The following is a 14,914-nucleotide window of genomic DNA, read 5'->3' as shown; positions in this document are numbered from 1 at the left end:
TCTATGTAAAATCAGGACCATGTAGTCTCAGGAGGTTTCAGGGAAGAGGAAGTAAATGAAAATTTGTGAATATACTGACATAATTAATAGCCAAGACATCCTAGCTATCATCAGTATTACTAGGTGTGGGCAAAAATTAATCTGGACAAAACCTATAAATACGTAAATTCATCTTTAGACCTCACATCTTTCTTCACAAACTCTTTTCTCACCTCTGATTGATTCTCTTACATAATATTCCCAGGAGGTGAGACTCATAGATTTTCAGAACTAGATGGTTTCTTAGAGACCTGACGTATCCAAACTCAAATTATACTGTAAATACTACTTTTTTAAAGTTTGCTGTTATCAACTCTAGTAGTGAGAGTGAGAATGACAGGAAAAGAAGGAAAAATGGCTGGTCATAAGCAGTTTGGGGGGCAAGGGAGTGATAAAAATGTGCATTGCTCAGTTCTTTATCAGCCTTTTTCCATTAGGAAAAACAGATCTAGATCAAGTCCTATTTTTCATATATGAGAAGAATCAGAGGCGTTGAGTCGCTTCTGTAAAGACTCACATAGCTGTTCACTGTCAGAACTAGAACCCACAGCTCCTCAAATTGGTCACTGTTTCTTCCACAATGTTGTGCTGACTTTACTCCCACCGTAGTGTCACATAAGTTAACAAGAATTTAAAATGGAAGGATTGTGTACCTTGTAAAGGAATTCTTGAACAGACTCGAGACCAAAAAGGATAAATTATAATAAATAAATGATAGACCGCAGAATGATTTTATAACTGGAGATCACACTTCTCAGATCGCACTCCCTGTCCAGGCAATCCCTTTTCCCCAAATCCTATTAAAAATGCTTTCAGATATAATTTTATTTTCCCTTACTACTTATGCAAATAAGAAAAAAAATTCCCCACAGGGACAGGCCTGCACCTAACATCCCTGGGAACCAGGGCAAGAGTATAAATGAACTCTCGCATGCCATATTTCTAATCATTTAATAGTTATAGATTGAGCTAACAGACTCATAAATAAGCCCTATCGCTTACCCTGACAAGCACACCTTCCCAACCATCTGGAAGACAAGGTCCAGGGGAGAGTGTTTGGACCCCTGGGAGCTCCTCTGGGGAACATGGCAGTCCTGGGCGGGGTGGTCCCAGTCATGGCCCTTGTCCCCTTCTCTCCAACCCCAGCCCCATCCTGCAGCACATCTGTGGACACACCAGCCCACATGTCCAGGCTCTGTCCACCCTACCCTACTCCAAGAAAAAAACATCCTCAGGCCAAAGAGTGGTGAATGCCAGTAGAGCAGCCTGCCCTTGGGAGGGAAGAACTGAGGAACGACAGCCCAGGTTCCTGGAGCAAGCTTATGCCATGTGGGCAGAGAATTCTAGGACCCCGAGTACCCGGAGTGGTCAGGAAGTGGGGGATGGGAAGGGATCCCCTGATGGGCACAATCCCTTTGTCTCTTGGCCAGAGAGCCAGCCAGGGAAGGTCAGAGCAGGGACTCTCCAAAGCATGGAGTACAGGACTGGGTCACATTGGTTCAGGTCTAAGGGCAGTACTGCAGGAACGTGACACTGAATGCAACCAGGTTTGAAGCTGTTCTTTGGTGGAGTGTTTTTTGTTTTTTTTGTGTGTGTATGAGGAAGATTGTCTCTGAGCCAACATTCATGCCAATCTTCCTCTATTTTGTATGTGGGATGTTGCCATGGCATAGCTTGATGAGTGGTGTGTATGTCTGCACCCGGGATCAGAACCCATGAACCCTGGGCCGCCAAAGCAGAGTGACCCAAACTTAACCACTATGCCACTGGGCCGGTCTCTGGTGGGATGTTTTATATCATCAAAATCTATTTTTGCCTTGCTCTGTGTGGTCACTAATAAAATTACACTATACATGACACCTTTTACAAATATGTATCTATCATCTGTCTATCTACTTCTCTATGTATGTATCTATCTATCTATCTACCTACCTACCTACCTATCTATGTATCCACCTATCTATCTATCTATCTAGTATTATCATGAGTGAAGTAATTTTATGGCTTCTTTTAAAAAGCCTTTATATTTTTTTATTTAGTATTCAAAAAATCAAAATCTTGGAAATATTCATTTTCAAAAACATATTCTAATTCCAGTATAAAAATTATCTCTACTCATTGTCTTTCTGAATTTTAACAGAAAAGAGACAATATTGAAGTAACTAGAAAAAAAGTTCAATTTACATTTTTCTAACTCTGGCATATTTCTGATGGTGCGGTAGTAACATCTATTAATGTCAGGCCAACTTCGAGAATATTGCTTTCCATTTGTTACCCTAGAGGACTTGTGTACATAAGAAGGTATATAAAGGCAGAGAAGGCATAGATGCTTGTTTCCAAAACTGGGGATTTAAACAAGAGCAAATTCCACAACTTTCAAAAGACACATAGTTCATATTGTATGGTAAATTAAATATTGGACTTAAAATGTACACATTGCCCACTTTTAGAGCTATATTTTCCAAAGTAACACGACTTATATTTCACGTGGCCTTTAAAATAAACGGCCAAAAAAATACACTGGCTCATAGCATTCCAAATCATCCCATCGACTCCTGAGGAGACACACTTCCTGGTAGAAACAATGGAGGCAGATTCACCTGTTTAACAAACAGCTACTGAGTACCTCTTATTTGCCTGGCTCGAGGCTACCTAAGTGCTGGGGAGAGAGAAAATGACAGACCACGTACTCATTCTAGTCCTAGGAGATGCTCATAGACATCTCTTTCCTATACACTAAGCATAAATTATTACTTAGCCTGACCGAGTAGGCAAGGGATCATTTCCAAAATTGCTAGCCATTAAGAAAAGAGAGGGTGCTTCTTTTATTAAGAATGACCACAACCACCTGACGATGCATCAGATATTTCTGAATGCATCCACAAATAGAGTATTTGAATTTGAGAAAGGAATTAAAAAAACAGTAGCAAGTAACTAATGTGTATTAGCTTAGGTCCAAAAGACAAACACATCAGCAAAATGGCTTTGTGTTTTGATTCTATGCATTCCAATAGTAAATTGCATCGACCTTGTTATAAACTGGTTTCATATTTTTATAAGCTTTATATCCAGGTAAAGGGTAAAGTCATTAATGAGTACCAGTTCATGTAGGAAATACTGAGACACAGCTCTATATTTCTTCTTTTACCCTGAAATTATGAAATACTTAACTGGTTTTACAGTCATTTCTCAGTGGTGTTCTGGAAAGGTATAGGACAAGGATCATGGTGGTGGTCTATATAAGAAACCAGCTATAGCTGGAAAAAGAGATGACAGCGCATCCAACTTGCAGAGGGGGGAGATGACTGATCTCTGGAGTACTATGCTAAGGCTAATATTTCAAAAATCCCTTTGTCCTAATTAGGTAAGGATCAAACCACTTCACTTACATAAACATCTATGAATCTTAATTTAAAATACTAGGACTATAGTAACAAAAATTAGTAAATAAACTCAACTATTATTTCATAAAAGTTAGACAAATATCATTCCCCTTTGTCCTGTCTCAGATTCTTTTTCTTTTGTTTCTCTCCCTTAACATGCAATAATATGTTTAAAATATTTATTAGTTATTTGACATGGATTTATGCTCACTGTTCTTAATTTAAAAGAAAATAGAATGTTTAAACCCATTATATTCTAGACTCACAACAGAGCTTATAAATCATCTAATCTCTTATTTCATAGATGAAAAAACAGACCCTGGGGCATAAAATTATACTTAAAAATCATAAATGAGGCTGATTTTTAGCTGATATGTCCCAATGTATTTGTTTCTTTTCTAGAGAAAGGAAGGTGCCCAGCTCCTGACTTGAGCAGGATAAATGAAAAAAAATGCCTAGTGAGAAATCAGGCAATTATTGGGCTTTCACAATGGGCAGGCACACTGTATCGTAGGCTTATTTTCCATTGCGTCCTCACCTTTTTCTTGTTGACTGAAGGCCTGAAGCAGATGCGTGAGGCTTTTGGTTTCAGACAGCAGTTCCTGGTATGTTCCCACTTGTGCTATTCTACCACTTTCCATCACAACGACAAGATCCATCTGTGGCAGAAGCGTGAGGTTGTGTGTCACTAAAATACGAGTCTGAAAAACAGCGTTTTATTCCTTGAGTTACCAAAAAATGGCAAAAATGATCTATTTTAAAGAAAACTGCAGTCATTTTTTTTGTTTTTACTATTTCAGAGTGTAATTCTTGGTAGGTACCCGTTTAAGGCAGCATATACACATTTCACAATGAATAATGATATGCTGCTAGACAAAAATAATAGTTTGCAACTAACAACGAGGATACACAACCATGCACTGAAGCTTAAAAAAAAAGTTTGCAAATGTTTTTAACACTTTGGCTCACGTGTTCTTCATTCATTAAAAATGAATCAATTCCGGGGCCAGCCCAGTGGCTTAGTGGTTAGGTTTGCATGCTCTGCTTTGGTGGCCCGGAGTTCGCAGGTTTGGATCCCAGGTGTGGACCTATGCACCACTTATCAAGCCATGTTGTGGCAGGAGTCCCACATATAAAGTAGAGGAAGATGGGCACAGATGTTAGCCCAGGGCCAATGTTCCTCAGCAAAAAGAGGAGGATTGGCAACAGATGTTAACTCAGGGCTAATCTTCCTCACCAAAACAAACAAACCAAAATGAATCAATTTCATAACAAATTAAAAATAATTTCATATCTGTCATTCTTGCTTACTTTTTTTAAGGTCCTGTAGCATTACAACAAAGTGTTTGATTTAAGTCATAATTTGTGGTCAGATACACTTTTAAAAATCTCTGCTGTTCTTAAGTTGAGCAACCTATATCAAGTCATTTTAAACCCCAAGTTCCTTCATATGTAAAACAGGAATAATAATAATACCCATCTCAGAGACTTGCAATGAGAACTAAAAGAATTAATTTAGTGTCAAACATGGTCTACACTTGGTAAATATTAATTCTCTTCTTCTTTGTCCTTTCACAAAACAATTGAATTGTTATTATTGCTATGCTAATAATATCAAATTTTAAATATAAATAATCAACAAAATAATACTATTTTTTATAAAAGTGCTATGCATCAAAATACTATTTTTCAAAAAAAAAATCAACTAAACTAGAAACATGTCTTTTTGACACAAAAATCCCCTTAGAATATGGCGTTAGTTGATGAGGTAACAATCACATAAATTGTCATCAGAGTAAACTTGTAAGTAAAACTTTAAAAAATATACATTAAAATTTGTCTGTAAAAAAGCCATATAACCTCCCATTTTTCATGTGAAATTTGACTACTTTGCTTCAACAAATAAGCAAAATCTTGGAATTTTAGGCACAATGCTATGCAGATTATTCTCCCCTTCCCCCCAAAAAACATAAGTGATGCTGTGGCTACCTTGCCTTTCAAAATGCCCGAGGACCCAATCACTTTTTCAAAAAGTTGTTTTCCAACATGAACATCCACTGCAGACAAGGGGTCATCCAGGAGGTAGATGTCAGCTCCACTGTAGACAGCTCTGGCCAGACTGACTCGATGCTTCTGGCCCCCACTTATATTCACACCCTGAAAACGCAGCAGGAGAAAGAAAACAAGACCAGAGGAAAAATGTGTAAATCTTGAAGCATTTATAGTTACATCCAAATTCTCTTCTGTAGCATAGAGAGAGAATAACTCAAGATTAATGTTCAAACCTTTCTTTGTCCCAGAATTCCAAAGGCCTACCTCCATTCTCATATTTCCTAGTGCTACTAACTTGTGCAAATTAACAAATATATCTTCTTTCTCTTAATTGCTTGCTCTCAAAAGTAGATACTAACAATTAAGGAGAAATGAATTTCCAATTCTCTAACTCTGAAAAGTTGTGCTTGTGGAATACTAAGACTTTTGGCTGCCAACCATAGACTGACCCCAGTGATAATTCTTAAATTGACACATAGGAAATTGAGACTAATAGCTAAATTACCAAAGCAGTAATCAACATGTCCTATTTTCTTCTGTAGAAAGATTAGTACAAGTCTTGTTGGCAAAAGTACCACTCTAAGAAGCAAGAATAAGGAATATACATCACTCCATGTGAGAATTAAAGTTGACATGTACAGCCATATATGGAGAATTATGGGGCCAGGCTCAATTTACTTGATTTATTTTATATTTAGTGTTTACAGATCTGGTTTAAAAGCTCTCTGTGCAGCACAGAACTTAGCCAGTGACCTATAACTGTAAATGCCATTGCTTCTTTGCCTTTCTCATCTTCCTCCCACTCAATAAATATCTCCTTTGTATAACTATATTCTGGTACTCCCACTTGGGATTCAAAGATAAATGAAACTGAGCCTCTGTCGTGAAGAGGTCACAGTTTAGCAGGGGGGACAGGCGTGAAAAAAATATATACAAAGTAATATGATACATATATATGAGAGTATGCATGTGTGTGTGTGTAGGTGTGTGTGTGATTATAACAGCCCCCAACACACGGGTTTGTCACAAACATTTAATAAGATGGGTGCACAATGTTTAGGTCAAATCCAACACTGAGTACAGACATAATCAACATTAGCTATTATCACCCAAACACTCCTCTCTCCAATCCATCCTCTGCCGTGTCATCATTTATCTTGTAATTATGTCATCATCTTGCTTAAAAAGCTTCGACACCCACGTCTCCCTCTTCCCAGCATCCCATACTAAGCAATGAGCAACAGCCAATTCCTTAGTATAAATCTAAGATACTTATATTCTGGTATTAACTTATCTTTCAACCACTTTCCCAATGCTGCCCTCAAGTGGCTGTGGCCTGCCAAGCAGGCTAGCCTGCCCTTTAGTATCTGGGCAGAGGCCGTTCACTCTGCTTCGGAGCCCACAAGCTAGTCTAAGTCCTCTTTGAAAGCAATCTTCTACTCAGGTTCCAAGTAAAGTGATTCATTCTCTTCCTTCCTGTCTTGAAGTGCTGTTTACTCATCCCATTGCTAGAAATGGCAATACCCATGTCAGTCTTTCTCACTAGCCTATGAGCTCCTAACCAGTTCATCCTTGCATTCCCAGAACAGGGAATGTCTGACACCAGGTGACTAATAAATATTGGTAAAGACAATTGATAATATCATTGGCTGACATCCACTAGAATGCAAATTCCTTGAAGACAGGGTGATAGTTCTCTTGCTCACCATTATGTACCCCATAGCGGAATAAGGGCATATAATAGATAAATAAATATTTGTGGTCAACTGAAGAATACTAAGGAAACGATGAATAAAAGTAAGGGAAATTCTACATTTGTTATCTTGGTTGTCTCATAAATAGCTGTAAACAGAATTCCTTTTGAAATATTGAATTACATGTCTATTTTCAAGTACATCATCAGATTGGGAGAAATTTAATTATAAAAAGCAGAAATTATAAATGGCAATAACATTTAATGCTTATGTTAAATCTATACTTCATATTTTGATTTTTTTTCCTCTTTAAATTGTTTTTAGTTATATACTATCAGCTGTTTCATATTATTAGAGATTGGTTTTACCAGCACAATGCTCAATAAGTATTAACAAGTTTGAAGATGAAGTCACATTTCTGCATAATTTTAGCTATGGTGCCATTTTGCCTAGGGACAGAGAAGGCCAGAAAAAACACAGGGGTTGGAAAAAAATGAAGTCTATTTAGTACTTTAAGAAAATACATCTGCAGGCTATGAATTAAGCCAATGTAAATCTAGTTAAAAGGTAAATTTTGCCTCATCCTAGATTTTAAATATTTCCACTTTCTATAGTTTTGTTCTATAATGTATTTTATTTATCAATTTATAATAGGACTTTGAAACAATACGAGGCCTGGGGTAAAAATGCCTAACAATGTTATGCTAACTCTCTTTTCAGAAATTCAAAGCACTCACTAAAGATTATTTACTCATCTTCATAGTACACATGAATTATAGGCAGAGGCTGCTTTTGCATTCATGTTTAATTAATGGAGATTTTAGTCATGGGTTGGGGATACTCTCTTGGGATTCATGCTTTGGCTCATGATATCTTGTTTTGTTTAACTCCAAACACTGGGCAGCAAAATGACCATTAATGCAATGAAAATAAAATAGAACGAAGAATAAGATGACTGGGAAACAAGTTCCTCTTAGGCAGGAATGAGCAAACATGAAGTAGGCACATTAATGACAGCATCATCTCAGAGCCTCTTTAGAACCTGGCCTTGGTGCCACCACTGGAGCCTGGCGCTCTGTTGCTACTGTCATAGGCTTGACTTTGTGCACAAGAGACACAGGAAAAAACAGAACTATTACTCACTCATTAGACAGTACACAGCATTATGCCACCAACTAAAACAAAGTGTTGACGATCCAATTGGTGGGCTTCCATTCCCTCACATGGATACTAACAACAGAATTTCCTGCTGAGTTTTAACCTGTTTTCCAAATAGTCAATTGTAAATAATTATTTTTCATTACTATTGCCACCTCTTTCATAGGAATTCTATAATGATTTTTTAATATTATAGTTGTACAGCTCTTCAAGACCTCAGGAAAAAGAATATAAATATTTTATTAGCCCAGCTGAATGGAATTTTATTCCTGCATATGATAAATTATATTTTCCTTACTTTTTCTCCAATCTCAGTTTGATCTCCATTTGGTAACTGCGCCAAATCGGGAAGGAGAGCACAGGCTTCCAATACTCGCTCATAAAACTGCTTCTGCATGATGGAGCCAAAGAGAATGTTTTCTTGCAAAATGCAATTCTGAATCCAAGCCTGCTGGGAAACATAAGCCACAGAGCCCTGAAAAAGAAAGAAAGAAAAGATACTCTTAACAAGGGGAAAGAAGAAGTTGCATGCACTACATTAAAGGAACATATTTAGTCCATGGTTTTGCCCTCTTTAACTTGAAACTGAATTATTAAAAAAAATCAAGGCTATTTCTTAAATGTAAATATATCTTATTTACATTTTAATTTTGTATACGTCTATTAGAGACCCCTTTAAAGAGTTACTTTGTGCTTCTTATTTACTTCCATTGTAGCTTCTATCAAAGTTATCTGTCTCTGGTGGGATTTTCTGGAAGCAGATGCTAAGTGTATTAGTCAGCTCTGGCTGCCCTAACAAGGTACCATGCACTGGATGGTAAACAACAGAAATTTTTTTTCTCACAATTCTGGAGGCTGGAAGTCTCAGATCAAGGTGTCAGCAGGGTTGGTTTCTCCTGAGGCCTCTCTCCCTAGTTTGTAGATGGTGTCTTCTGAGTCTTCACATGGCTTTCCCTCTGTGTGCATCTGTGTCCTAATTTCCTCTTCTTACAAGGACTTCATTCATATTTGATTAGGGCCCACACTATTGACCTCATTTTACATTAATTACCTCTTAAATACCCTATCTTCAAATACTGTCACATTCTGAAGTACTGGGGGTTAGGACTTCAACGCATGAATTTTGCAAGACACAATTCAACCCATAACACTGAGTCTGGGGTGTAAGTTGTTTATTTGGGATCAATTCTTGTGGAAGGAAAAGGGGAAGGAGGATTGTGTAGAGGGAGAAGTCTCAAGTGATACAGATCCAACAAAGCTTTAGCCACCCCTCTAGAGAGCTGTGGAGGAGTATCACCCATCAGAGTTGTTCCGTGTGAGGCTGAACAGGCCTAGCCTTTAAGAGTGGGACCCCAGCCAGGCCACTCTCAGTAGCTGAGGCCACCCTAAAGGAGCTGACTTGCTGTACGTACTCCCATGGCTGGGTGGCAAGCCCTTTCTAGAAGGGGGATCTGGGTGGCACATGTCTGTGTCTTCCACATACTCACTGCCTTTAAATTCATTTTTTGATGATTTTATGTCTTGAAATGATTTCTGAATATAGGACAGTCTGCTGCATAAAATATCTTTTTAACTAACCCTTCTTTTCTTGTAAAGGACCCACAATATTTAAACTAGAGACTTACCTTTCAATCTGCCCCATCGACTTTATCCAAACATTGATTTTGGAGTATTTTGACTACTGTGCACTCTATAACAATACCAGACATGTAAAGTAGTCTCTGATGTAGACACATATGTAACTATTAGTCTTTTGATTACTGCCAACTACTTTAAAGATCAAAGATTAACTTTTAATGCTTCTTTGTTGAGCATATAAGACATAGAATGGCTTTTGATCTAAAACAATGTAATTCTGATCTGACTTGATCTTGAACACAAAAGTAATTGCTCTTGAATTGCCTTGCCTAGTGACTAACCTTTGATTAGACTAGCATATTAAATCAGTCCTCACGTGACAGAGGTTTTGAACACTTGCTGCATATTGGGCAAGATAAGGGGAACAGAGTATGAAGGACACGGGAGAAAAGACAGAAGGACAGGAAGAGATGGCATACACTGTAAACAGGAACTAAATTCCACATTGAGAGGTAGGGACTCAATGTACTGGCATGACAGGAGCCGAAAAAGAGTTGATCGATTTTCACAGAGATGTAAATTTTTCCTTTTATTATCGTTATAATTATTATTTGCCTCTCACATACAAATGAAAACGTGTTTTTGTTTCATTTCATTCTTTAATAATGAAACTACAATAGAAGTTTTGTTAATTCAAAACAGTCTCCAAATCTCTGATGTTCCATCAAAGGATACTGAACACTGAATACTCTGCTTGAATGGTGCCTGGTGTGAACCTTTGACACTGAGAAGAACAGGGGTTCTTAGAGTTTGAACATTGTAATATGATATGCCTCAAAAAAGTGTTCATGTGAAACCTTGAGAAACAGAAAGACAGACACAAAAGCACCTTGTAAACACTAAGTGTTAAATTGGCCATGTCATTATAATGATTATTACTAAACTAGAGATCATCAGGATGACACATAAATTTAGGATTAAAAATGTTTTGGGGGCTGGCCCCGCGGCTTAGCGGTTAAGTGCGCACGCTCCGCTACTGGTGGCCTTGGTTCGGATCCCGGGCACGCACCGACGCACCACTTCTCTGGCCATGCTGAGGCCGCGTCCCACATACAGCAACTAGAAGGAAGTGCAACTATGACATACAACTATCTACTGGAGCTTTAGGGAAAAAAAAAAAGGAGGAGGATTGGCAATAGATGTTAGCTCAGAGCTGGTCTTCCTCAGCAAAAAGAGGAGGATTAGCATGGATGTTAGCTCAGGGCTGATCTTCCTCACAAAGAAAAAAAATTTGGGGGGAAATAATGTAGAGTGTGATAGCTCAAATCCTGCCACTGATCCAGACCAATGAGCTTCCTGAAGGACAAAGGGCCAATTGTACAGACAGACAATATCTTTTCTCTTTGACAACTCTAGCTTAATATAAACAAAGGGTGTCCTCTCTGCGTTACGATTGGTATTAGCATTGTTATGGTTTCTTTCATTACTATGAACACTTTCTTAATTACAAACCCTCAAAGGTATCAGAAATAATCTTTAAATCTTACCATGAGAGCCCAAACAATCATAATGAAGACAACAATAACCATAAATATTCATAGGAAGCTAGCTAACTCTGTGTCAAGAACTAGGCTGTCTTTGCTCATTACCTTATTCAATCTTTAGCCTTTTAAGCTTATCACTATCATTTATGCACTAAGTGAAACCTAGACTTGATATTGTTTTTGTCTTGATCAATTCCTAATTATTTTTCTAGATCAAATAAAAGGCTTCCTCCTCTCTGGTTATTTTTCTAATTCTTCAAAGCAGAATTTGTTGTTTTTTAAACTGTCACTTATTTTTTTATACCTATTTAAATATCTGTCATAATTGATCTTAGTATCTCCCTCACTAAAATGAACTCTGTTAGAAGAGGGGCTTATCATATCCATGTTTGTTTCCCTGGGACTAAGTGCTAAACACATAGTATCCGCTCAATAATTGCGTGGTGAAAAAAGCTGAAGAAAATAAAATCAAGTTGACGATCATTGTATTTTTTTTTGGTGAAGAAGATTGGCCCTGAGCTAACATCTGTTGCCAATCTTCCTCCTTTTTTTTGCTGAGGAAGATTGGCTCTGAGCTAACAACTGTGCCCATCTTTCCCTATTTTATATGTGGGACACCGTCACAGCATGGCTTGATGAGCAGTGTGTCAGTCTGTGCCCAGGATTCAAACCTGCAAACCCCAGGCTGCTGAAGTGGAGCACATGAACTTAACAACTACACCACCAGGCCAGCCCTGACAATCATTGTATTTTTAAAGGACACTCACGGGCCCAGGAAGAGTTACAGTCATCTTGAACTACAAACAAATGGCTGACTGCAATCATGATGAAGAGCACAGAGCTACAAAGATAGCGGACTTATGGTAAAAAAGTAGTGGTATTCATTAAGTGTAATCTTATCAGTAAAAGTCCTAGAAATCATACTCGATCCTAAACTAAGTAATAGTAACACTGAGAGAGAAAAGAATACATAAAAAATTAATCATTAAAGGAATCAGGAAAGATATAAGGATATGAGGAAAGACATATTACAAAGAAAAAGAAAAGGAGTTGGAGTTGATTTTATCCTAGAGAGAAAAACTGTGAAGAAACTGGCCTCGGATCCATAGAGCTTCTCTATCTTGTCACAAGTGAGAAGGAGGGATTAGGTGAGTATTTTACCTAAGAGTTAGGTAGGTCTGAGGAAAAACTCATTAGATATTCTAGTATTTCAAAAAAGAAACAGCTAAGAACTTGTTGAATTCTTCCTACTCCTGTTGACCTTTAAGAATAGAACAAACGGCTGGGAGTAGATCTCTCCATTGTCCAAAGGCTGAAACTTAAATGTAAACTATTAACATTATTATTTTTCCGAGGTTTTTCTAGGTCAAAGATCCTACCCACGAGCAACTACAAGACTTCTTAGAAATGGAATGGCCGTAATTACTTAGGGAACCTTGCAATGAATAATAATTAGAAAGCTAATCAAATTAAAGTATAAATCACATTCGTTTCTCTATAATTAGTTGCAATTCAGTTAATATCATCAAACAATTACCATAAGCATTCATAAATGATTTGCTGAAGTATTTGGAGCACAGAATGCTGTTACTAATCCACCCACAGCTAATCAATTTCTGTGGAAATTGAAATGTTTGTTACAAACTAGAAACGCCCATTAAATACTTGCATCTTCAATTCAGTTTGATAAATTCTTATTGACACTAATGATGTGTTGGCTGTAGCCTATTACACTAGGAGATGTGGGAAGAATGTATCGTTGGCTTTACCTTTCTTTGAACTACTCCTGTAAGTTTCTCCATTTCCCCCAGAATGGCAGAAAGCACAGATGATTTTCCAGACCCAACTTGCCCTACAACGGCCACTAAAGCTCCTTCTGGAATCTTTATGTTCAGGCTACGGGACAAGAAAAGGAAAGAGATGATATAGGAAGTTCTTGTTACAGCTGTTTTTAATGTGTATTCCTAGACAAGCTACAGCACTGAACATCATCCCTGAAATTGCTACCATTCATGTGATTCTACATTACTCTACAAATACCCAACCTTCCCAAATGCAAACGATAAATACTGTAGAGGGAATCAATACAAAAAAAAGAGAGTAAAAAACCTGTAAAAATGAAAAGTACAGTGAGAGGTTAAAAAAAAGTCTTGTGAATTTCAATATATTCATCTTCTGTTTTAAAAACTCTAAGAGATAAAAATATGGAGCATTGTAGAATGCAACACTAGAAATTTTTTTGTTTTTAATTTTCCCCAAATCATGACTTACTCTTTTAGTACTGGAATCCCTGTTTTATCCCAGGAGAAGGAAGCATTTGTAAAACCAATGGCATGATCTGGGAAGAAAAATAAATACAACGATGTATTTTAGAACCATTTATTTTCAACCTATAAGTCAAATAAATAATGAATGCAAAGAGGAACTGCTGACCTCCTATGTAGTTTGTGTCAATATTTTGAGGAAGAAGCTCTTCAGTGTTGAGAAAGTCTTCCAAACGACCCAATGATATTCTTGCCTATCAAAATAAACACAGATGGAATTTATTTGGGGGTAAGGCAGAACTTAAACTAAAAAGCATTTATTGTGATTTACAGCAAGATTAAAATTTTTTGATGCAAATTGAAGATATTGATATAAATATTCAGCAAGCATAATAAATTCATCCCTGAAGAGAATTAATAGTTTCAAGGATCAACGACCAAAACAAATGTCATATATGCAGGGAGGCATGAGAAGAAGAAACAAAAATTCCTCCACAACACTCTAGTAAAGCCATAACTGATTAATTAATAATTATAGAAAGATTAGTTTTTAAAAGCAACCCTCAGTATTGTTGAATGAACTCTGTTTCTGAGTACAAACAAAATGATAGTTTTGTAAGTGAGCATAAGTGAGGTCATTTTGTTACACTAAGTGGCCCCAGCCCCTCCTCCGTGTGACTTCTCACTGCTCTGCATGTATTCCAAAAAATTCACATGCTCTCCTGATTTATAGCCTCCGCTTGCCTATGTACTCCCCAATAGCTTGATAAATTAAAAACTTTGTTCCATGAGTTTCTCTCCAGGAACAGGCTGACCACAGGCTGGAAACACACCTATAAGGTATCCATCACAGCTGACAGAAGAATGGAACAATGTGATGCCTGGAGCCCGTCATGCCTGGAGACCAACATCCCTGGACTCCCTCCTTACTGCCCATTTTCCCTATATAACTGCCTCAAGATTCTGTAATCTTTGAAGATGGGTTTTTGAGACATTAGTCACCTGTCTTCTGATTTACTGGCTAATCTAATTGAACTTCGTTTCCTGATCTCTAACTCGTTGTGATGAATTGGCTCAGATCTTGGGGAGCAGAGCAAGCCCATTGCTCGGTATCAGTTTTGGTAATTGTAACATGTAGTTATAGTAAAATAGCTATAACATATTTAGCTACAATTAGCATAAATAAAATCTTTTTTTTCCCT

The 14,914-nt window shown here is 37.5% G+C and overlaps 1 protein-coding gene across 1 annotated transcript in view; it reads right to left on the bottom strand.

The window, feature by feature from the left end:
* LOC131423120 (multidrug resistance-associated protein 1-like) overlaps window positions 1–14,914 on the bottom strand; it is an 80,930-nt gene that overhangs the window by 32,620 nt on the left and 33,396 nt on the right. Inside the window, exons 10-15 of the mRNA XM_058570701.1 lie at window positions 13,882–13,966; window positions 13,720–13,786; window positions 13,218–13,344; window positions 8,625–8,801; window positions 5,412–5,579; window positions 3,961–4,123 (exon numbers count right to left, since the gene is read on the bottom strand). Of these exons, the coding sequence (XP_058426684.1) occupies window positions 3,961–4,123; window positions 5,412–5,579; window positions 8,625–8,801; window positions 13,218–13,344; window positions 13,720–13,786; window positions 13,882–13,966 (787 nt within the window). The remainder of the gene's footprint in view (window positions 1–3,960; window positions 4,124–5,411; window positions 5,580–8,624; window positions 8,802–13,217; window positions 13,345–13,719; window positions 13,787–13,881; window positions 13,967–14,914) is intronic.

This window comes from Diceros bicornis, chromosome 27 (assembly GCF_020826845.1).
Source record: "Diceros bicornis minor isolate mBicDic1 chromosome 27, mDicBic1.mat.cur, whole genome shotgun sequence".
NCBI classification, from domain to species: Eukaryota; Metazoa; Chordata; class Mammalia; order Perissodactyla; family Rhinocerotidae; genus Diceros; species Diceros bicornis.
This window is presented reverse-complemented; position numbering and strand designations above follow the sequence as displayed.